This window comes from Helobdella robusta (assembly GCF_000326865.2).
Source record: "Helobdella robusta unplaced genomic scaffold HELROscaffold_10, whole genome shotgun sequence".
Lineage (NCBI taxonomy): Eukaryota > Metazoa > Annelida > Clitellata > Rhynchobdellida > Glossiphoniidae > Helobdella > Helobdella robusta.
Window position 1 is genome coordinate 4,228,046 of NW_008703571.1, and position 23,248 is coordinate 4,251,293.

Here is a 23,248-nt window from a genome sequence, read left to right on the forward strand (position 1 = left end):
GGGTTTGCACAATTTACACCCACGAGTTCATGAACTGCACTTGTATATCGGATTCAATAAAAGTATTTACACAAGACAAGAACCCTTACAAGACAGATTATTTACAGCAAATTGATAGTAAAAAACGTATTTTTATGAGTTCAGTTACGTTTATTAATAAAATTTAATCTAAACATAATTGTTTGATTTGATAAAAAAATTAAACTACCATTGTTCTCGGCTTTGTATTAACACATTTTTTGAAAAATATTGCTTAAAATCAAAAATGGTCGTTGATTAATCACTTCTAATTAAAAACTCACAGACAAGGTATGAAATAAATCTATCAAAGTTTCTCCAACCTTATAAAAATATGCAGAGCTAACACATATAAGGAAAATAATTATAATCGCTTAATATAATGCAGCCTAGAAAACGCGCTAAATTTTACAAAGAATTCCAAAAATTTCTTTACAACACAGTTTTTCAATAAAAACTATTTTTAAGAGTTTTTCAAAATATTTTAGAGTTTAAAAAAATAATACTGCAAGTTGAATTTAGCCAGGCCAAAATTTAGCACTTTCAAGTGGACTTTCACAAGCCACATCATCCGAAAAAGAATTTTGTGAAAAACTGTTGAGCGAACTGCAATATTTGGCATAGCCCCTTTCTACCATCAAGTCACAAATGTTTTCTGAAGACGTTAATGTGTAGAGATACATTTCACAGGGGAAGTCTCTAAAGCTGGATAAAATATTGATTTACATTTATTTAATCTACTATTTTAATTTCATTTCACATTGCGTATGTATCAATCAATCAATCAGTTGGATAATTAATTTAGGCAAAAGATTTCAAACTACTTCAGTAACTTTACAAGGTAACAATTTATTCTAAGTTTCTGTCATTAATTTATCAAAATAAAATGGAGAGTCAAGTAAACAAAAAATAAACATCTTTAATTAATTTAATAAACATCTTTAATTAATTTAATAACCTGTGAGATCTGTTTATTTGAGCAAGGCAATATCTATCAGTCACAAGAGATGCAAAATAATCACTGGAAGATTGTTAGATGACATTATTAAAATCCAATGAAAATCAAATAAAAATTCAATAAAAATCTAATGGAATCCAATGGAAATCCTATGAACATGCAATGAAAATTCGAGACAATAGAAAAAACAAAAATTAATTCTTAATTAATTAAAATTTAAATAAACTATTTAAACAACTTTAAATAGTTTATTTACACTAAGTACCTCATGAAAACTCTTACTGCATAGTCTATTCTATATTTGTTGTGATCGTTATTTGCCACAAAATTACATTCAAACATCAAAATATGCAATAAATAAAAAATAGAACTTTGTGGTTTTCTTTTAAACAATTACTACTTTGATTTACAAATTTTTCATGATAAATTGAAAAAATTTTTTCGACTGAATTTAAAAATGAATTTCTTAGGGAGCTTTACATTTTATTGCACGGTACATACAATAATATTAAACTGACACGGGTTAATTTAGGCAAATTATTCATCGAAAATATCAAACGTCAACATAGCAATCAAAAAACGAAGGCGAACTTCGGGCACCAATCAGAAAAAACAAAACGAAACGTACATGGCCTGCTGACTCCAGGACAAAGAATCTGCAGGCATAATAGGCAAAGAAGACTGAATGGCTTGATAGGGTATTTCAATAAACTGCGGTTCAATGCACCGTAGGCGGTTGATAGGGATTACTTCAGTGTTCCCATAATCGACGTAATATACCTATAAATTAACAATTAATGATAATCAAATTATCCTTTCTATTTTTATAAAATATATTTTTCATTTGTAATATTTTTATTATTCTATACTACGTTCAAATTAGAATAGCGTGATGTTGCAATATATTTGACCTGCTTCCTTCATTTAGTACAAAAATTTTGCTCCTGAGTTAATAATCTCAACAATAAATGATTATAAATAAAAAACAATCATAATTTAAGATAAGTAAAAAATATCAAATTAAGTTAAGTCAAATTAAATTAATAAAAAACTAAAACGTAATAAATAAAAATTAGTTAATAGTATGTAATAAATTAATCATAACACATTATTAACTGAGACTAATTAATTGCCAGCTACATCAATATTATTAAGCCTTTATTGGCGTTTTCAGACGCAACAAACGAACCACAGCAAAATACATGAAGCAACATCACAACCAACCTGACAGAGATCTTCCTCATGCGAATAATGTTCCAGTACTCTAGCCCTGTGCCAGAGTTCAAACGTCTGAGACCGCGCCACTACAAGTTCGCCAATATTGTACAACGTTAAATCGTGATCCTGGTATATCTTGCTGTTGTAACAAGAGCTGGAACATGAATGTACATTTACTATAAAAAAACATTTCCTATCATAATTTGTAGATTCTTTCGCAGTATGCCACGCAGCATGCCACGCCAGCCACAAACTCATTGCTCGTTCATATCACAACATCAATTTAGACTCCTTATATGCATAGAGGAAGATTTTATAGTTATAACCAGCGTGTCGGAATCGGATGAAAAATATTCGAGTCCGGTCTCTCAAAGAATTCCGACCCCAGGTCAAAATTTCCGACTTCGAGTTTTCCGACTCCCAGAAAAAATTTCAACTTTTTCATCATAATTTTATTTAATTACCACCACTAAATAAAAAAATACTATGAAAGGCATTTAAAACGAGTCAATATAACTGTTTTACTTATTAAAATTACTTTATATTTTAAAACATGCTGAAAAAAATTATGCGATTTCATTGACATTAATAGCTTTTATTTTCAGTATTACAACGATTGCTTATTGTTACACAATTTTTCTTCTTAAAAACACGAGCTTGAAAAAAATTCTCAGAAAAAAAAATCTTTTTAAACTCGCAACATTTTTCCGGAGTGAAAATTATTCGAGAAAAAATTCCGACTTCAGCAAAATTTCCGACTGCGATCCCTGGTTAAAACCAAGACGAAACTGAAAATACAATTTATTTTGTTTCCCTACAACAACACGTTAATAACGGGGTTTGAAACAAATTTCCTACTTCAAACTTTCCATCAGCATTTGCAGAGGAGATTCACCACGAAGAGTTACTTGTTCCGCTGCCACGTCTGCTTTGATTAAAATAATAAAAACTGGAATCAGTTCCTATTAAACTTTTAATAAGAAGTGGCAAATGATGTAAAATTTAAAAATATAAATAGATGTAATATCAAAACAGTTATTATGATATATATTTCAGTGATGTTAATGGTATAATTTTGAAGACCTTATTAGCTATAGTTATGCCAATCACCATGTTAAAACTTCTAAAAGATCAATTATACATTGGAATAAATTAAAAAAAAATAGATGAATAGGCAATATGAAATTAATTTAAGAAGAATGAATCACATCTACAAACTCGCGAAGGGAAGCACCACAAAAAATTTTTGCGGATTGACCATGACCGATATGCTAACATAATACCACTCACTCTCCACTAATTCGATGACTGCTAGGTTGAAATTCTCGTAAAACAGCAGCTGGCGGTCAGCTGTCACGGAGGTCGGCTGGGCTAAACATATGAATCAATATTAACTCATTGAACTCTATTTAAAAATGAATCATTGTTAACTTATTTAAAATTTCATTCAAGTAACAAAAAACATTATAAAGCATCTAAAAACTTAGTGAGTAAAATCGATCAAGTCATATAAACATAAACAACAACAACACAACACACGTTTAGACGGCATTTTCCCCGAGATCGGGGGTTGCCGTTTGGCTACCTATGATGAAACCGAAATACCCCTCGACGCCATCCACATCTGTCACTCGCCTCAGTATCACGCAACCCCGCTTTCACCCTGTCCTTCTCCACCTGCTCTCTCCATCCCAATCGCGGACGACCCCTTCCTACCACTCCTTCAACCTCGAACTCCAACGCTCGCCTAATCCCGACCCTTTCACCCCTTCTCAACACATGTCCATACCACCGCAATCTCGATCTCCTTATCAATGTCACAATGTCCTCATTCAGTCCCATCATTGACATCAGCGCTGTACTACTCCTCCTATCCTTCACTTTAACCCCACACATCATCCTCACCATAGCTCTTTCAGCCCTCTGCAGTACACTTTCCTCCTCTCTCCTCAACACCCAAGTTTCACCACCATATACCATCGCTGCTCTCACACATGCTTTATATACCCTAATATAACATATAAACATAAACAGCTGAAACAATATAATCATAAAATAAGTATGCTTAATATATGCCTGTCTGATTGTGAAGTTCAGTCTAATAAATAATGAAATAAGTTAACAATGATTTTATTAACAGCTTAAAGGAAATAACAATTGCAGACCTCTGGTGTGCTCATATTTGCAGAAATGTCCCCACCAGCATCCACCTGCTTTGTCGAAATATTTACAAACTCGTTTCTCATCTTTAGCCTCTGAAAAGTTCAATATTAGAAGCCATCTATTAAATAATTTATTTATTAAATAAGATTTTTAGCTGTACATTTTCAATGATTGATATATTAAAAAAAATTATTTGATGAATAAAACGAAATAAACAAAATATCTAATTATGAAGATGAAGCTCTAAAGACTGACCGTAACTAACGGTGGCAACCCCAGGGTTATCCATGTCGACCAGGTAGCTGTTGCGGTAAGACAAGTATTCATCATTCATCCCATCTTGCATGAATTTGGAGATTTCTGACGGCAAACCTATTGTATGCAAAACAAAACATCACTTATTAAATTAATCTGATCATATTATACAAACACAGTTGCAATCATATCATTAATAAGACTGGTTGATCATTTCATTTTTTGTACCGCATATCATGTAAAATGTTTTGAAATCAAAAAACTTGTTTAATTAAGAATTTAACCAACCTTCATTGGAAAATTTATCTTTACTATTCTCCCGTTCCATTCCATTTAGCAAACATGTGGACAAATTATTGGCCGTTACTTCTTCTTCTTGAACATGATGGTACGCAATATGAAGGATTAAAAAATATAAAAATAATATAATATATATATATATATATATATAGATATATATATATATATATTGTAAGTCGACTTGAATCAATCCACAAGTACGTGAGTTAATAAAGGGTGAGAATTTCCGACTTGCTCTCGCAAGTATGGTCGGCTAGCACGAGTACATAAAGTACACCATCTCTCAGCTAAGGTAATAATTGCACTAAGTTAGTGTTTAAACTCGAGCTACTGATGAGTCCCATAAGGGACGAAACGCGTCTGGCCTAAAACGAGTTGGCTGTTCACAGAAACGCATCTTTGGTCGTGGTGAGAGATGGTGTACTTTATGTACTCGTACTGGCCGAAGTAGATGATTATTTTATCTGATTAATTTTGAAAAGTGGCCGAAATTCAGTTACCAGGAAGTGGCTGAATTTTACACCATCATGTTTAAACATCAATTTTCAACTATTTTCAAATTCTCACATACATATATCAATCAATCAATCAATGATCCTTCTTTGTCCATCAGGGGACCATATATATATATATATGTGAAGTTGTGACGATTGGGATGATAATGATTGCGCGATTGAGATATGCCGCCTGTATGGTGATGATAATGATTGCGCGATTGAAATATGCCGCCTGTATATTTTGTGAAATTGTGATGATAATGATTGCGTCTTTGAGGCGTGCCGCCTATACATATCTATATATTTTACTAGTCATTCTATGCATGTATATTTTGTTATTTGATATGCTATATAAGCGACGCTGCTGTGCTGTATCGCTTTTCTGAGTATAGGAAGAGAGTATAGATAGGAGTATAGAATTTTCTATGATATAGAAAGCATTATGTAGATAGGGCGGTAAAAACATATAAAAGGCCGCGAGTTAAGATATTGTGGGGCGGGTCGTTTGTTATCTTAATTTTAGGTTTTGGTCTCTTGCTTGTCAGTTGTATTATTAATAGATTAATTTTGGACTTATCGTTTTGTTTTAATAAGGACAGAGGTTTGATTTGTATTATTTTGTTTGTTATTTTATTTCTTTTATTGAATAAAAGAAGTATACACTTGAAGTTTGGCTCGGCTTAATTATTCTACCTAAAATAATGGATGTTGAAGAAGACTTGTTGATAGTTGACGAGGTCGGCGTCTCTAGTCAACAAGCAGGGTGCGAACAAACTTCCGCCCGGCCCGTGTTTTCAGACCCTGAGAGGGTCTATTGTAGAGTGGCGGATCCCGGCCAGGAAAGACTCCGCCGAAGCGAAGGCTCGGGTGGATATTCGTATGCGGACGCGGTTCGGGACCGCGTGGTGCGGAATTCGAATGTCGCCCGGCGAAAATCTACATATACAATCAATCAATCAATCTTCGTTTTGCGTCCAGAGACCCGGTTTCCCGAGGTAAGACGTTGTTTTCTTTGCCATCAACTTTTTGCGCCAAATTAGACGATCAGTTGTATCCATTTCATTTAAATTTAGAGCTTTCATGTCTTGCTCGATTGTTTGCGACCAGGACTTCTTTGGACGGCCTTTGGGACGTGTGCCAGGTACTTCAACATCTGCAAGGGAAGTTATGGCACTGTTTCCACTTCGTTTGACATGACCAAACCACCGCAGACGGTGTTGCCGGCATTCGTCCTTTATATCATCTAAACCAGCACGACGCAAGATTTCGGTAGATTTGATGTGGTCCTTCAGACTAATTTGTTGCATCCATCGGAGCATTTTCATGTCGGTTCGTTGAAGTTGTTGTTCCAGTTTGGTTGTCATTTTCCATGTTTTTGCACCATATAACAACACCGGACGTATCACAGATTTATAAAGTCTGTGATACGTCCGGTGTACTTTATGTACTCGTACTGGCCGAAGTAGATGATTATTTTATCTGATTAATTTTGAAAAGTGGCCGAAGTTCAGTTCTGTAGATACATACATATTATAGGTACATACATATTATACATAATATACACATCTTGTGTATAATCTGAGTGAGCATAAACGATCCGAAAAAGTAGTTGATTATTTTATCTGATTAATTTTGAGAAGTGAAAAAGTTGGCGCAAAAAGTTGATGGCAAAGAAAACAACGTCCCACCTCGGGGAACCGGGTCTCTGGACGCAAAACGAATATTGATTGATTGAATTTTGATAAGTGACCGAAAGAACCGGTTACCAGAAAGTGACTGAATTTTACACCATCACGTTTAAGCATCAATTTTCAACTATTTTTAGATGATCAGGTGAGAATGGTACTGACCAAAAACTAGAACTTTCATACTTTTCCTACCTTCGATTTGATTGAACAAAAGATTAACTGAATGTTCCTTAATTGGAGCTGTCGAGTCATTATAAATACTTTTTGGGATTATTACAATTACAACTGACCAGTTTGCCATCAATTGTAATATTAAAACATTAAGAAATTATATTAACAACCAATTATGTGTGTTCCTATATAAATATATATATATATATATATATAAAGATACCAATATTAATATACTTGATCTTAATTTAATAACAATTGTTATTATTTTAAATAACGCAAATTTGAATAATAAATTATTAATATTAAATAATTATCAAATAAAATCTTTATCGGCGATTGTTATCAAATCATTCAGATTTTTCAGGCGTTTTAGAACGTTTTCCGGCTATCTTTAAGCCACTGGAAAAACTTCCAACTATTTATTTAATTGTTTATACATATTCTTTATGATGGCAATTTCGATTAGAAATTTCGACATATTTTGGATGTGACCTTCTTGTTTTTACTGCTGTATGAATAATACGCTTGATAAAGAATCAGTAAAAATTTGAAATTTTTTGCTGTGAATATTTTGTAAATAATCTATGGCCATCTTTACAGCAAATAATTCTGAGGATGTTGTAGAAGTGCATGCCGAGTTGCTAGGGGAATAATAGTGAAATTTAGGTATAAATGTAGCAGAAAATGTCTTTGTGGTTTATATATTCAAGTTGAAAACATGTTCTTTCCTAAATAATTTCATTTAATTAAAAAACCTTAAACCAGTCTATTATAAATCTCATAACTCGGGTCTATATTTATAAAACCTCTTCTAAAGAAGCTACATCAGTTGGCCTGGTTCAATAGTGTCAGTCAGAAACTTAAAAATTAAAAGCACACATGTATGATACTGTGCTTACTTGCGTGTGTTCAAAATTTATAAATCGTGTGGGAGATAGACCTTGTATGGTACAAAAATAGATGTAGTATCATAACGGTGGAAAATATATTTCAGACATGCTAACGGTATAATTTTGAGGAGTTAGACTTTTTATCGCACAAAAAAACAGTTGCTGTATATGTTTATGACTATATGGCATCATTGTGCGTCGTCAGTGCTGCATAATAAATAACAAAAAAAGGTAACAAATTGCCAAGAGAGACACATTCAAATAAAATAATTAAGCCAAGAGCTGGTAGTTAATCATATTTTGTGCTAAAACAAATCTTCAAATTATTTTCTTAAATAAAAACTTAATAAAAAAAAGTCTTTGACATACCCAACGTGATTTTTGAAAGTTGTGCAAGACCTATGTCACACATCTGTACTGAAATGAATGATATGCATGATTCGTCGTTTATTTCAAACAGACTGATCAAAAGAGGATTTTCTCTGGTTCCACTGTTTTGAAAAAATAATCACATAGAAGACGATTTCAATAATTACGTCATAGCACTGTTTTATATATATATATATATATATATATATATATATATATATATATATATATATATATATATAGGAATAAGTTTGTCAAAAATGCACTTATTGATGAAAATCACGGCATGTTCGGCGTTAGTTAAGTTAACTTTCTGTTTAACTTTTAGATTTCTCTAAAGGTTGATCGATAGTATAGACTATCCAAAGCTAGAAATTCGGTAGATTTCATATATATATTTATATGTATCAATCTTTCAATCTTCGTTTTGCGTCCACAGACCCAGTTCCCCCGAGGTAGGACGTTGTTTTCTTTACCATCAATTTTTTGCGCCAAATTAGACGATCAGTTGTATCCATTTTATTTAAATTTAGAGCTTTCATGTTTTGCTCGACTGTTTGCGACCAGGACTTCTTTGGACGGTCTTTGGGACGTGTGCCAAGTACTTCAACATCTGCAAGAGAAGTTATGGCACTGTTTCTACTTCGTTTGACAAGACAAATCCACCGCAGACGGTGTAGCCGGCATTCGTCCTTTATATCATCTAAACCAGAACGACGCAGGATTGATTTGTTTTTCAGACTAATTCGTTGCACCCATCGGAGCATTTTCATATCGGTTCGGTAAATTTGTTCCAGTTTGGTTGTCATTGGCCATGTTTTTGTACCATATAACATCATCGGATGTATCACAGATTTATAAAGTCTTGATCGTAGTGGTAGTGGGATGTCACGCTGCATTAATATAGAAGCAAGGAGATGCCATTTATTCCAGGCTGCACGTATGCGTGCTCGAACGGCAGCTTCAGCTGTTCCAGTACAATCCAGAACATCCCCTAGATATTGAAACAATGTGACTTTCTCTACCTTAATGGCTTCAAAAACAGTGCTACTTCGAATTTGTTGTTGTGGATTGGTGCAAGCAGGACAAACAAAATTGGACACTTTAAATAAAGTACCAATTATTTTTGAACAACGTTTGTGACATCACTGGTTACACTGCTGACACTTGATTGAATTGTTACCTACACCAGCTTTACAAACTGAACACCAGTGTTCATTGCTTTGGTTTTGCTGATGTTGACTTTGAATCCATGATCGGCGAGTCTGGTGTTCCAATCTTCAAACATCTGTGCTGCATTCTGCTCAGACGTGGCTGTTAAAACGATATCATCAGTCTTTGACAGTCAAAGTCCAACTCCTGGCCTTCTCGTGGCGAAACTGTTAAAACTAACAGGAGAAGGGGCGAAGGCGGATAATTAGCGCCTTAAAACTAGTAGCTTCGGGTTGATGAGGCTTGATACACACCTATCTAGGAGAAGGTAAACTCTGATTTCAAACCTCCACTGCCTTGTGGCTATACCCTTTTTAAGGAAAGGCTAAGGGAGTAAACCTTAACAGAAAATCAGGCTTTAAGACGATATGGTTGCCTCAACCTCTACTCGGCTTGCTACCTACCCACGTTTGTCTGGGGCGAACATTTACAGCCAAAGTATTGTTTACATAGTCGTCTCAAAAAAAACTTCATACCGCATCGCTAGTCGAGAGGGTTAACAAGGAACGCGCAGTTTCGGTTATCGTCGGCCAGCTGTGATAAGCGGACTACGCGAACAACCCTATTTATTATCCCTCTTTACGGTCCCGTGCTAGGGCCAACCCACTTGATCTGCGAAACACCACCAGGATCGGCTTTTGGAACATTCGCTCACTATGCGCAACGCGTGGCGCAAGGATCATCGTGGACGAATTGTTGCGATACGGTATATGCATTATGGGTCTGCAGAAAGTTCGATGGCGAACTGCGTGTTGCTGATTTCAATATACTGTAGTCGGGCCTAGCTAAGGGTCATCCCAGGCTCGCTGATGTTGCCTTGGCCCTGAGCAATCAGACTAATCGTGCACTGATTGAATGGCACCCGATCAATGAAAAGCTGATGGCTGCTCGTTTCGGAAATCGATATGGTGCTATTATTATTATTATTATAATTATTATTATTATGATCGTAAATTTATAAAGCGCTTAAATAAAACAAAAATTTCTCAAAAGCACTATACATAACAGTAAAACAATAAAATAAATGAGTGGCTTAATCATTTTAAAAAATAGATATTATTTATAACGAAAATAAATGTGTTTTCAAATTCTTTTTAAGTCATCAATCTTCAATCCAGGCGATCTAAGCGAAATTGGCAGACCATTTCAAGCAATTGGTCCTGACACGGCGAAGTCTCTCGACGCAATCCGCGGATCAGTTGTATGTTAGTGATTGAGTAGTAATGAAGCAACGGCTGAGACCAAAGATCTTTCTACAGCGCAGTGGAGGACTCGTTTCGCTTCACCAAGCCCACCGACCTCATCATTTGCCTGCGCGACTTTAACGCGGTAACGGGTGTTGACCGCCGTATGCCCGCGGTAATTGGCCCTTCGGTAGCGGGTCACCAAACGACAACTCTTATCGTTTCCTGGAATTCTGTGCCTCCGCGAGACTTAGGGTCTGCGGATCCTGGTTTTGCCGTAAGGATATCCATAGACTGGCGCGGCACTCAAATTTCGGTGTTACGGCTAAGGAGGTGAGGAGAACACAGCAGCCCTCCGTTTCCTCACTCCTGTTCAGGCGTCTGTTCAGACAACTCTTATCGTTTCCTGGAATTCTGTGCCTCCGCGAGACTTAGGGTCTGCGGATCCTGGTTTTGCCGTAAGGATATCCATAGACTGACGCGGCACTCAAATTTCGGCGTTACGGCTAAGGAGCTGAGGAGAACACAGCAGCCCTCCGTTTCCTCGCTCCTGTTCAGGCGTCGTTTTAACTTTTTTGGTCACATAGCTCGTGTCAGTCCCATAAAGGATCATTACCGGGCTTTAAAAACCGTCATAGACCGACCGCCACCGGACTGGACTCGACCGCGCGGCCGTCCAAGACAATCATGGATCCGCTCAGTGGAGAAGGACCTGTCCCTCATCAACTACAGTCCTTACTCCGCCTGGAGACTTGCTCATGATCGCTTGGCACCTTGAGAACACGGCAACGTCCCGTTATGGGGCACGCTCATAATATATATATATATATATATTTCATCCATCCCACACGAACTCTAGTCGTAACAGCGTTCAAACATCCTCCATCCGCGTTCAGCTTAACCCCTAAATAAACAAAGCTTTCCACTCTTTCAAAAATAAAACGGTCTTATATATATATATATATATATAGTCTAATATATATATATATATATATATATATATATATATATATATATATATGGTAAAAATTTCTCACATATTCTGTAAATTTTCAGCAAAAAAAAATGATTAAAAAAGTTCATAAAAATTAGCTCAACTAAAAAATGACTATAATCTAATTTAAAGTACCTTCTAATAAATAAAGAATAAAATGAATAATAACTCACCAAATACAATCATCTAGTTTGTACTTAGACGATAAAAAGGCACTTAAATCATCGCTTTTCATCTTAGCCATAAAATAATTTAACGCTTCTGTTGACCAGTCGTTGTTTGCAAGTGGTTCAACCCCATCCAACTGACAACAAACTGCCAACCTGGGACTATGGTCAACAAAATATTGATCTAAGTGGAAAACATCATCCAATGATGTTAGTTCAATCTCCTCCCCTAGATCAACAAGTGATAATCTAACAGTTATATTCTCATTATCTTCATTCCTTTTTACATCTAAGATCTAAATAAAAATGAAAAAATATTACATATATATTTATATATAGATAATAATCAATAATCTTAAATAGGTGTCATATATATATATATATATATATATATATATATATATATATATATATATATACATATATATTAGGGTGTCCCAAAAATATGAAGTTTTAAAATATTGATGTCTCATCCCATTAAATATGTCTGTATGGTAACAGTAATTTACCTGCCAAATTTTAGCCCATTTGGACAATGTTTAGAGGTCGAAAGTTTACGATTTTGGTGTTTGATCGTTCGCTACCAACTTTTGATACAGCGTTATATGATATGATTATAAATGTTTTATGATTTGTTTATACAAATGAAACAAAATATATAATTGTGAAAAAATATATAAATCTGCAATGCTTTTTATTTTTTAATTTCAAAAATTAGGTCAAAAATGATTGAAAAACAAGATTTTATTGAATTTCAGTTCGCTTGAATATTAATTAATGCAAATAATTCAAATTTTCGCTAACAGTTCACGATTATATTCTGCAAAGTTTTTCCTATGCTGTTCAACTACTTGAAGCAAAAATGGTTTCTGCTCTGCGTCTTTGGAGATTGTTTCATTGAAATGTTGTACCAACGCTACTCCCCGTTCTGCAGAGTCATTGATGCAAACCAGATTCCTTACAAACATTGCTGCAACTTGGAAAGAAGGAGTATCTGACAAGTTTTCAATAAGTACATCAAGAAAACTGGCATCAATATTGGATGTTTCAAAAAATGTTTTAGACGCACGCAAATTGTCAAAACTTTGTGGTAGTGTTCTCGATCTGCTTGTATTGTGCGGACAAGATCAGTCTTTTCTTTGTCAGACAGGAGAGATGAAAAAAGAGCAAGAGTTGCCAATTCTGGACTCATGTACCAAGAATGACGCAGCATCATTTTTAATCCAGTCGAACCAAGAACGGCATCGTCGTAGTCGTCCAAACGCTGTATCAACAAAATATCATTCACAGGTGCATCAGCAGTGAGCCTGCATGAAAACCGTGACTGAAGATAAACACAAATGATAAACCGATTCAAACGTTGAATACCTTGTAATTCTCGAGCTGTTAAGTTAAAAATGGTTTTATTTACGGTGAATAATAGTTCAATTTTTAATGCGCAGATGGCTTTTGCCATCCATCGTGCCCTGTGCAATGCACCAGATTTGCGAATGGCTACATCAACCTGCAGCCCAACTATATGTGCAGCTAGAAGTAGAAACTCGTGAATGTCTGACCTCAAGTTGACATTTGATGAATGCTTTAATTGCATCTGAAACAATTATCAAAGAGGTTGATCTAGCTTCTAGTGTGTGATTCATTTCTGTCCATTTTTCACGAAACCTTTGAAGAATAAAATTTCTGGTCCAGCGGATGGTCCAGCGGATGGTCCAAGACAAACATTATATACATCGGCAAGCAGCACTTAAAACTTATAATGACGGCAAGCCATCCATAATAAATTACGTCCCATGGCTTTTTCTAGAAGAGTGCAAGCTCCATTGAGTTTTTCAGTAATGGAAGCTGTCGTGTCAAAGCACATGCCAATAACCATTGATTCACATTTTCAAGATTTTATCTGTTCATGAACTGCATCAGCAGCTGCTCGTCCTAATCCAGATGCTAACCTTGGAACTCCAAGAAGTTTTGTAGTGCCATCAACAAGTGATGAGAGCAGGACAGGCAACCAATCTACGTTGACCACACCAGTAACATAGCGAGTTGACTGGTTAAAAATATACATTTTTTGCATTTTCTAATAAAGATTATCATTTTAAAGGTAATTGTTAATAATATTTTAAACTCTTATTAATGTCAGCAGTGAGATAATTAAACTAGTTTGCATTTCTAGCTTTATTTCACTCATTTTGTGCATATTGTTTAAGATTGTTGATATGGATTTTGAATTAACTCGATAGTAAAATTTTAAAAGCCCTTGGGGGACCTCTCAAACTTGTTCAAATGAGCTGTAACTTCACCAATTTAATTATTGTACCCAAGAGACACTTTTCAGAGGGTGAGACATCAACTATTTAAAAAAAAAATTTCAGTGCATTTCTGGGACACCCTAATATATATATATATATATATATATATATATATATATATATATATATATATATATATACACACACATACATACATACATAATTATACATATACATACATAATTATACATATACATACATAATTATACATATATATATATACAGAATTGTATGAATTCTACCAAATTGTTGGCATTAATCATTTAAAAGTTTGTCTTTTCAATTTTCATTACTAGAATTTTCTGGAAATTGTCTATATTCTGAGCAAGTATATATATACATACAACATACGTTTAGACGACATATTCTTCGAGATCGGGGGTTGCCGTTTGGCTACCTATGATGAAACCGAAATACCCCTCGAAGCCATTCACATCTGTCACTCACCTCAGTATCACGCAACTCCTTCATCCATTCCACACGAACTCTAGCTGTAGCAGCGCTCAAACATCCTCCATCCGCGTTCAGCTTATCCCCTAAATAACCAAAGCTTTCCATTCTTTCAATACCACCACTCAACTCCGTCCTTGCGTCCGTCCTATTAATCACACCAAGAGCACATTTCTTACATTTGAACTTGCCTTCCACCTTTTTCAGTGCCCCCCTCACACCACTACATCTCTTATGCACCCACTTCTGACATCCTATACACAATACCGAGTTAGCCTTCACTCTCCTGTCACATACCCCACAGGGGTCTATTTTACTTATCACTCGCTCCCCACCTTCCCCACAAACCATTACCTTCGTCTTACCAATATTAACTTTTAATCCTTTCTTTTCAATAACACTTTTCCATCTGTCAAATTTTAACTGCAATTCTTCCATGCCATCAGCCATCAAGACTAAATCATCTGCATACAAAATCTCAAATAACAACCCCTCCATTATGTTTCCACACACAACATCCATCACAATTGCAAACAGAAACGGTGATAACACTGATCTTTGATGCACTCCTACCTTAACACTAAAAGCGTCCGACATCCCCCTTCCAACCCTCACCTTTGTCTTTGCCCCTTCATACAGCTGCATCACAGACTGTCCATGAACATCAGCGTTGATCCAACAACAACACTACATCAACATTGTAACTGACAAGCTGAGAGTTTAACTGAATCTTGTCACCCGGGTGCTAAAAAATTTTGCATTCAGAGTCTGTGTTACTTTTACGGTCATTTAGTAAACTTTGTGTAGAGTAGTCGTCCGTGAAGCCACGAGTTAGTACGGAGCGATTACGAATTATAGTATTATAGTATTCTTAAATAAATTCAAGGCAATTTATCAACCACTCCTTCAACCTCGAACTCCAACGCTCGCCTAATCCCGACCCTTTCATCCCTTCTCAACACATGTCCATACCATCGCAATCTCGATCTCCTTATCAATGTCACAATGTCCTCATTCAGTCCCATCATTGACATCAGCTCTGTACTACTCCTCTTATCCTTCACTTTAACCCCACACACCATCCTCACCGTAGCTCTTTCAGCCCTCTGCAGTACACTTTCCTCCTCTCTCCTCAACACCCAAGTTTCACCACCATATACCATCGCTGCTCTCACACATGCTTTATATACACTCTCTTTCATTTTCACTGACCATTTCTTTCCACACTATACCCCACCCAGTTCCCTAAATTTCATCCATCCTACACGAACTCTAGCCGTAACTGCGCTCAAACATCCTCCATCCGCGTTCAGCTTATCCCCTAAGTAAACAAAGCTTTCCACTCTTTCAATACCACCACTCAACCCCGTCCTTGCGTCCGTCCTATTAATCACACCATGAACACATCTCTTACATTTGAACGTGCCTTCCACCTTTTTCAGTGCCCCCTCACACCACTACATCTCTTATGCACCCACTTCTGACATCCTATACACAATACCGAGTTAGCCTTCACTCTCCTGTCACATACCCCACAGGGGTCTATTTTACTTATCACTCGCTCCCCACCTTCCCCACAAACCATTACCTTCGTCTTACCAATATTAACTTTTAATCCTTTCTTTTCAATAACACTTTTCCATCTGTCAAATTTTAACTGCAATTCTTCCATGCCATCAGTCATCAAGACTAAATCATCTGCATACAAAATCTCAAATAACAACCCCTCCATTATGTTTCCACACACAACATCCATCACAATTGCAAACAGAAACGGTGATAACACTGATTTTTGATGCACTCCTACCTTAACACTAAAAGCGTCCGACATCCTCCTTCCAACCCTCACCTTAGTCTTTGCCCCTTCATACAGCTGCATCACAGCTTTAACAAGTCTCTCATTCACTCCTTTCTTCCTCAACGCCCATTCAATGACCTTCCTCGGTACTCGATCAAAAGCCTTTTCTAGATCCACAAAACACATGTACAATCTTCGTTTCTTCTTTCTATAATTCTCCTGCAACATTCTCACCATGAACAACGCATCCACCGTTCCCCTACCAGGCATAAACCCACACTGCATTTCATTAACTGTCACCATATTTCTCAACCTCTTCTCAAGCACCCTCTCCACTACTTTCATTCCGTGCTCTAGCAATTTCACACCCCTATATGACCCACAATCTCACATCTCCTTTGCCCTTATACAACGGCACCAACACACTGTGTCGCCAATCCTCAGGTATACCTTCATTATCAAACATACTGTTAGCAATTCTCATCATGACTTCAATTCCTATCACCCCACTCGCTTTTATATGTTCTGCCGCCACTTCCGAAACCCCTGTCGCCTTACCTAGTTTCATTTCTCTAACTGCTTTCTCTACTTCCTCCATCGTCACCTTCTCTATAGGTCCGTGTGTGACCGCGGATTCCACATCTCCATCCCACTCATTCTCTTCATTCATCAACCTTTCCATATGAGCTTTCCACACCTGAGCTTTTTCCTCCTCATCTATGCACAACTTGCCAGATCCATCCCAAACACATCCATTCCCTATAACATCTTTCCTATCCCTCATTGACTGCTTTGCTACTTTGAACATTTTCCTCGAACTCACATCAATTTCCATTTCCTTTATTAACCTATCTGATGCTTTCGTCATTGCAGTTGCCACTGCCTGTTTTGCAACCTTCTTAGCCTTCCTATACTCAAACTCCGCTTCCTCCGTCATGTCCCTTCTCCATACCCTAAACCTCTCCTTCTTGACCTCCAAAACCCTTCTTATATCTTCATCCCACCACCACGTCTCACCATGCCTACACTTTCCTTTCGTCCATCCACATACTTTATCTGCAGTCCCTGTATCTCTCCCAAACATCTCCATCCTTACCACTCTCCCAATTTTCAGCCACCTTCACTTCAAATGCCTTCCTCACTTCTGCATCCTGCAACTTCCATGTCTTTCTCTTTGCCACAAACTTATCCTTCTTCCTCCTCCCCATTTCTTTTGATGTCACATCCATCACAACCATACTATGCTGCAGCATACCAGGTATCGCCTTCACATTCTTCACATACTTCCTATGTTTGGCCCTTGCCAATATATAGTCTATCATCGACCTATGCTTCCCTGACCTATATGTAATCAATCGCGCTGGTTCCCTTGTAAACCAGGTATTCCCCACCACCATGCTATGTGCATCCGCCAACTCCAACACTCTACGCCCTTCCTCATTCCGTATACCATATCCCCACCCCCCATGTACACCTTCATATCCGTCTGCATCCGCCCCCACATGACCATTCAAATCACCCAACAACACCACAAACTCATCCAACCCCGCTTGCCCAATCTCGTCAGAAACATCATCATAAAACCTATCCTTCTCCTCTTCCTTCCTACTTTGTTGCGGAGCATATCCTGATATCACCCTCACTATTACTTTTCCAAACACTATCACCACCACAATTACGCCATTGCTTCTCCGCCTCACTTCCAACACCTTCTCCACCAACTCTTACCATCACACCAACTCCTCCCGTACCATCATCCCCCTTTCACCACAACTTATATCTTCCACCTTTAGCCCCCACAAACTCTCTCCCTTCCATCTGATCTCCTGTAATGCAGCCACGTCAACCATTCTCCTCTGCAACTCCTCCACCACATCCAAACTCCTTCCTGTCAACGTGCCTACACTCCAGGTAACAAACCTCCAACCCCTTGGTCTACAAGTAATCCTTCCATCCATAGTGCCTTGCACCACAACACTATAGAGTGGGGTGGGGTGATGTCTCTAAAAAATAACACACACAAACGCACACACAAACACACACATATATATATATATATACAAACACACACACATATATATATATATATTATATATATTATGTGTGTGTGTGTGCGTGTGTGTGCGTGTGTTATTTTTTAGAGACATCAATTTTAATTTTAATAGCGAATAGTTTAGAATTCATACAAAGAGATGGCCTTAGGATGTCTTTAATGAATGGTTGAGACAATATGATAAAACGGGTTGGCAAATAATCACCTTAATTATAGTTTTCGACTCATACCAATTCAGTTACCAATTCATATTTCTATGTGCTTATTTGTGAAAAATATAATAGGATAGAATTGCGTCTGAATTCATAAAAAAAATATTTTATTAGAACTTAATGAATGAAAATAAATGCACCTCAGCCCTATAGAAGATTTTTTCTTGAACATCATTGAAAAGGCACGGAACGTTTGGCAGGCAAGCATCTTTAGAAAATGGAATCAAACAACCGTGATTAAGAACAATTTCACAATTTTGTTTCAAATCCATGCTCAACTTATTCATTTCATTACACAAAAACACTTTTTGGTTTTCTGAAGTTGCACATTCTGCAATTGAATCAGCAGTTTCAGACATTTTGTGGAAAACTGATGATGGGGATGAGCTATTTTCATGCAGGTCGTTTTTAAAAATATGAATCCAAAAAAGAGACGGGGAAACAACATGTGAAACAACAAGTTTCATTGGATTATTGATGACTTTAATTGTTTTAAACAAATATGGACTAGCTATTTTACTGAGAAAAATATTTTTGTCATTGCTGGCCCTGGTTATATCAGTGGTACTCATGGGTTCTAACTCTGTTTCAAAAATTAAACCATTGTTGTCAACATCTTTATTTTCATCATTAACAATGAAATGCGTTGTTTTTAATTTGCTATCGCCATCTAAATATAAATTACTGCGTTTGTCTTCTATGTCAATACTGTTCAAAATTGTAAAATCAGTTGGTGAAATGTTATCATTAATATTAATTTTTGAACCATAAAAATCATGTCCCACTTCATTTGCAGCAGCATCGTGATAAGTTGAACTATTAAGTGTTTCTGCTCTAATTTTTATATCATTATTATTTCGGTCTTTTTTATTATTTTCAAACTTGGAATGAGTATGCACTTTAATCTGATTAATTTCATTTAAATGCCTTTCCTCATCCGAGTCACAGTCAGTTATTTCTTCAATGCCTTTAACTGTTTGAATGTTAACTGTGCCATCATGTAATATTTCATTTAAGGGCCCACCCCAGTCGCTGGCATCATCGTGAGACTCTACATTCCCATAGTTATTTGATGGTATACTAGATGTTTTACATGTTAAATTAGTGGATTCATCACCTGAATTGATTATTTTTGTATAAGATATTTGAGATTCTTCTGTTCCAAATATGCAATGATCAATATCTTGTTCCTTCCATTTTATGGATGAACATTTATCAAGAAAAGATGAAAAAATAGACAAATCATATTTATTTTTGAACTGTTTATTAATATTTTTCAATAGTTTTATTATCAGAACATGGTTATCTTCCATTTTAAACACATTTTCTTTGGACAAACTTTTCAGCTCTTTGTCATGTAACTCTAAACAATCAACTTTTTCATCAGCACAAGAAATAGATTGGAAAAATTTTAAAGTGGGAATAAAATCATCGAACTGTGTTTGTCTAATGCAGTCTTGTGCTGCACAATAATTTGCAAACCAGCAAAATATTTTGCTGTCATTATGGGCATAGAGAGCATTGTGATCTAATAAGTACTGAATAAAATCAAGTGGGGACGGATGCTCAGAATAAATCTTTCCTTCATTTGCATAAAGATTTACAAACGTAAGTGGGAGCTCATTTGAGCACTTTTTATGAAATGTAATTTTTTTTAACATCATCGATTTAATGATCAATAGCTTTTTAAACTTGAAGGTTGATAACGTTGGCCACACATCTGGTTCGTTGACTGGTGATACCTAAAAAATGATAAAAATAATATCTAAGCTTATAAAAAACAGGTAAAGAAAATAATGAAACTTACATTATGCAGTATACAACAAACAGCAGTCATGGGTAATTGTGCAAACTCAAAAGGCAAGGGATGTATTTTACTTTTACTGAGTAATTGATATTCACCATAATCAACAAAGTAGATTTCGTAACAGCAATTATCTGCAGCTATCAAACAAATAATCAAATGACAATTATAAATATAAAAAAAGAGTTCAAGGTTATAAAGAATAAATCCTAAATTTATACAAATGTATTCAAATCTTGAAATGCAATACAAATACAATATTATTTATTCATTAATCATTGGGCGGCGTGATGGCTCAATGGTTAAAGGCGCCTGGTCTTGCTATTGCTATGACTGGGTTCGAATACAAAGAGATCCCCGCCTATCATATGCAATGTGTATGATGCGTGGTTTGCACGCGTATTCATATACGCTGTGTGTGTTTGTCGTTAAAACCTCTGAAGCAAACGCAAAAGAGAGAGAGAAACCTTTAACCTTTATTGTCGCAACTAATGTTTGAAGTTAAGCTGCATAATCGGAACTAAATTGCAACTAGAGCTTGTTCAGGCAAACTATACTAAATCTAAACATCAATCAGAAGCCTTGAATAAATCGTACGTCACACATTACCGATGTCACAAAACAATATGAAGACACCAACTCCAATGAAAAGAACGTCGGACTGCACAGCAACTACCAGAATTTGATGAGAAGGAATGCGAAGTGGAACGAATACACACGAACCAGCCAGGGATCACCAGGAGCAATGCTCTTACATAAGCATTTGGAACAGGAGGTGGATAGTTTGGCAGAGAAGAGACTGTCCATGAACATCAGCGTTGATCCAACAACAACACTACATCAACATTGTAACTGACAAGCTGAGAGTTTAACTGAATCTTGTCACCCGGGTGCTAAAAAATTTTGCATTCAGAGTCTGTGTTACTTTTACGGTCATTTAGTAAACTTTGTGTAGAGTAGTCGTCCGTGAAGCCACGAGTTAGTACGGAGCGATTAAGAATTATAGTATTATAGTATTCTTAAATAAATTCAAGGCAATTTATCAACCGAGTGGCTTGTTTACATGATCTTACAAACCAAGCGATTGTTATTTGTTAACGTTCGCGGGAGATATATAATTATTATAAACATAAAAAAATAAATTAAAAATTAAACAAACCTTTGCCAAAATTTATGGCAATGATGTTACCCCTATACCACTTATTGTCATTCTTGTACTGAGCAGCTACCACTGATCCTAGTTTTAGATTTAATCTCCATTTTTTTAATTCTTTCTTTGTCCATTTATAGTTATCAATGTAGAAGCTTGATAAAATTGGTTTTAATGGATTCAAATAAAAATTATATCCAATAAGTTTGCTTAGTAGCCTAAACTCATGAAATATAAAAAGTCTAACAAGTGCATGTTTCAACTTTACAATTCTAGCTATCCTGCCTGTTTGAATGATTTCATAAAAAAGTCAAATCTTTCCCTCTTTCTGTAAATCTCATTTCGACTTATAGCCCACACCTATCAATCATCACGTGTTAGTGTTCTTCATAATTTCAGTTCTCACAAGTTACCTCAATTTAACAGCCACACAAATATGAAGGTTTGAACAAATTGATATCTACCTACGGTAATTACAATAACGATTAATTAAAGAATAAAAAATTTGAAATGAATGTGTAAATATCAACAGTCTAAGAAATGAACATATGAACAGCCAGACGAATTTTAAAACTTAAATAAATAAATATCAGTGCAATATTAAAACACCAAATACTAAAAACTACATTGAAAATAACTTAAACTGCATTTAATAAGACTTGAAAACATTCAAAACTCAAGGGCATTACAAATTACGCTGATTGATCTATAGTTACTTACATCATAAGAATAATTTTAGAGATTTTAAGACAGTTTGGAAATGTATTTGTTGAAATCATTTTCTTGAATGTTAGTAACAAATAATGATGAATTATTTTAATTGATGCAATAATCGAAATCTCAATTTTCAAAATTTTCAATAATCAAAATTGAAAACTTATCTGTTTAATGATTTTATTTGACATACACGAATAAATATAACTAACTTGATGTCGTAGTGTAATTTGCGCAACTTGTGCACAAGCTTGAAATCTTGAAAATAAAACATCCATGGTGATACAGCTAAAGGAATTATGCCTTCAATCAAATCAACATTGAAATAATATTTTTGTAGTTCAAAATTTTTTAACACTGTATAGCTTGATAAAAAACGATTGAAGTCTAGTCGAAATTCCAAAAGATGATGACAGTTTGTAATTTCTTCAACAATTTTATTTTGGTCATTTGTACAATTAATGTGCGGATTATTATATAACTGTTGGTTGGCTGATGAAAGAACTGATCCATCAAGTAAAAGTGTGTTATCAAAATTGCTGCACTCTCTGCATTTTTCTTGTGAGATGCATGTGTGACTTTTATTATCTTGGTTAGTAAACTGTTCAAAACAACCTTTATCGTTGGTGCTTCGAAAAATATCTATATTGTTACCACGATCAAAATCTTTGTTT

At 35.7% G+C, this 23,248-nt stretch overlaps 3 protein-coding genes across 3 annotated transcripts; 1 reads left to right on the top strand and 2 right to left on the bottom strand.

Moving 5' to 3' along the window:
• Positions 1 to 92: 92 nt before the first annotated feature.
• Positions 93 to 12,385, bottom strand: HELRODRAFT_190063 (hypothetical protein). Its single transcript, XM_009012095.1, has 11 exons — positions 12,094 to 12,385; positions 8,531 to 8,652; positions 4,901 to 4,987; positions 4,613 to 4,729; positions 4,360 to 4,449; positions 3,413 to 3,565; positions 3,053 to 3,119; positions 2,201 to 2,348; positions 1,605 to 1,756; positions 977 to 1,039; positions 93 to 723 (listed from the first exon to the last, which is right to left on the bottom strand). Exons 1-11 carry the CDS (start codon positions 12,162 to 12,164, stop codon positions 537 to 539), a joined length of 1,257 nt encoding a protein of 418 aa, XP_009010343.1. The 5' UTR covers positions 12,165 to 12,385; the 3' UTR covers positions 93 to 536.
• Positions 12,386 to 12,875: 490 nt separating this feature from the next.
• Positions 12,876 to 20,567, bottom strand: HELRODRAFT_166931 (hypothetical protein; the record flags this gene model as incomplete). Its single annotated transcript, XM_009012096.1, has 6 exons — positions 12,876 to 12,967; positions 13,054 to 13,643; positions 14,034 to 14,131; positions 17,877 to 18,246; positions 18,382 to 18,644; positions 19,047 to 20,567. The coding sequence occupies 6 exons, from the start codon at positions 20,565 to 20,567 to the stop codon at positions 12,876 to 12,878; spliced, it is 2,934 nt and encodes a 977-aa protein (XP_009010344.1).
• Positions 20,568 to 21,000: 433 nt separating this feature from the next.
• HELRODRAFT_166932 (hypothetical protein) lies at positions 21,001 to 21,566 on the top strand (the record flags this gene model as incomplete). Its single annotated transcript, XM_009012097.1, has 2 exons — positions 21,001 to 21,085; positions 21,343 to 21,566. The coding sequence occupies 2 exons, from the start codon at positions 21,001 to 21,003 to the stop codon at positions 21,564 to 21,566; spliced, it is 309 nt and encodes a 102-aa protein (XP_009010345.1).
• Between the last annotated feature and the right edge of the window lie 1,682 nt (positions 21,567 to 23,248).